Source organism: Octopus bimaculoides, chromosome 1, assembly GCF_001194135.2.
Source record: "Octopus bimaculoides isolate UCB-OBI-ISO-001 chromosome 1, ASM119413v2, whole genome shotgun sequence".
Taxonomy (NCBI): Eukaryota; Metazoa; Mollusca; class Cephalopoda; order Octopoda; family Octopodidae; genus Octopus; species Octopus bimaculoides.
This window is the reverse complement of record NC_068981.1, coordinates 30,291,880-30,293,308: the sequence shown is the minus strand read 5'-3', so window position 1 is coordinate 30,293,308 and position 1,429 is coordinate 30,291,880. Positions and strand designations below refer to the sequence as shown.

The 1,429-nt window shown below is 40.0% G+C and overlaps 1 protein-coding gene across 1 annotated transcript in view; it reads right to left on the bottom strand.

Annotated features, from left to right (window-relative positions):
- Positions 1-280, bottom strand: part of LOC106870021 (purine nucleoside phosphorylase) — a 24,092-nt gene extending 23,812 nt beyond the window's left edge. Inside the window, exon 1 of the mRNA XM_014915986.2 lies at positions 123-280. Within this exon, the coding sequence (XP_014771472.1) occupies positions 123-139 (17 nt within the window). The 5' untranslated portion in view covers positions 140-280. The remainder of the gene's footprint in view (positions 1-122) is intronic.
- Positions 281-1,429: the final 1,149 nt, after the last annotated feature.

The window sequence follows — 1,429 nt, the reverse complement described above, 5'->3', positions numbered from 1 at the left end:
TATTAGGTAAGACACTTGGTATCAACGAAATTATAATTAGAACTGCAAATTTTAAAAAGTCATTTAATTATGTTACAATGACAAAAAAAATTCAATTAATTAATGTATAGAGAGAGCCAAACCTTTCACACGCCTCCATCTCGATGAATGTAAAGGGGATACAACTCTTAATGTAAGCTTATGTATTTATATATATATATGTATACATGTGACAGGTATAGTGTACGTGTGTATATATGTGTGTCATTGAGTGTACGTGTGTATATATGTGTGTCATTGAGTGTACGTGTGTATATATGTGTCATTGAGTGTATGTTATTAAGAGTTACATGAGTGTATGTATTTATTTATGTATGTGTGTTTATATATTCGTGTGTTTATAATTACATGAAATTAATGAACACACGTCTTTCATAACATTTTATATTCAAAAATTAGCCGTTAATTCTACAGACAGGCACATCTGAGAGTCTTACTAAATAATGAGCAGAGGTCATCTTTAGTCATCAATAACACAAAAATCATCCAACAGAATTCCACAAGCCAAACAATGAGGGCTCCTGCGTGATTACTCCAAGGGCTAGAAATAGCAGCAAAATCTATTTAATGCTCAACAGAGCAGTCTTCGTTTCGCTGCTTTTTGCTAGACGGTCGTGTATGATTTGAAGGCGAAGGTAAAGAATACGCACGCCACCCGTTTTCGGCGTTTAGGGTCAGGGTTACGCCAAAAACGGGTGGTGTGTATTTTCTTTACCTCCGCCGATTTGAAGATGCATATTGAACAGAACTATAGCCAAAGCATTCCAGCCATGACTGTCCCGTGTTTTGGAGGAAAGGGGAGATTGTTTTTGTCTTTCGTTTTTTTTCTCAGCTAAGCGCAAGCATGGCTGTGTGGTTAAGAAGCTCACTTAGCAACTTCGTAGTTTCGGATTCAGTCCCACGGCGAAGCATCTTGGGCAAGTATCTTACTATAGCCCCGGGCTGACCAATGTCTTGTATGTATTTTGCAGCTTAAACAATACATATATAGGAATCTTGCAGGCGCGAGGTGGATTCGATCCACTATGCCACAAATTTGAATTAACACTGCGTCAGATCAAAACCGTTGTTTCACCGCGGGAAAAGTTCTGACGCAGTGTTAATTCAAATTTGTGGATCGAATTCACTTCACGCCTGCAAGATTCCTATATCTTTCTCCCTCTGGCCAAGGTTGTAGCTGGTCAGCCAGGCTTCGTTCTCCATGAGTCGTCAAGTGACCACTGGTAGCTAAAAAGAGGAAGTTTGCTTGGAGGTCTCCTGTTTTTATAGCTATCAAGCAGGGTAGTGAGTGCAAAGGATTTAGCTGGCGGTCTTGTTTATCTGGATGGAGTAGAAGAGGTCAGAAAGGGTCAAGTGGTGGAGACACCGCTTCGGCCTAGCTAAAGGCGTC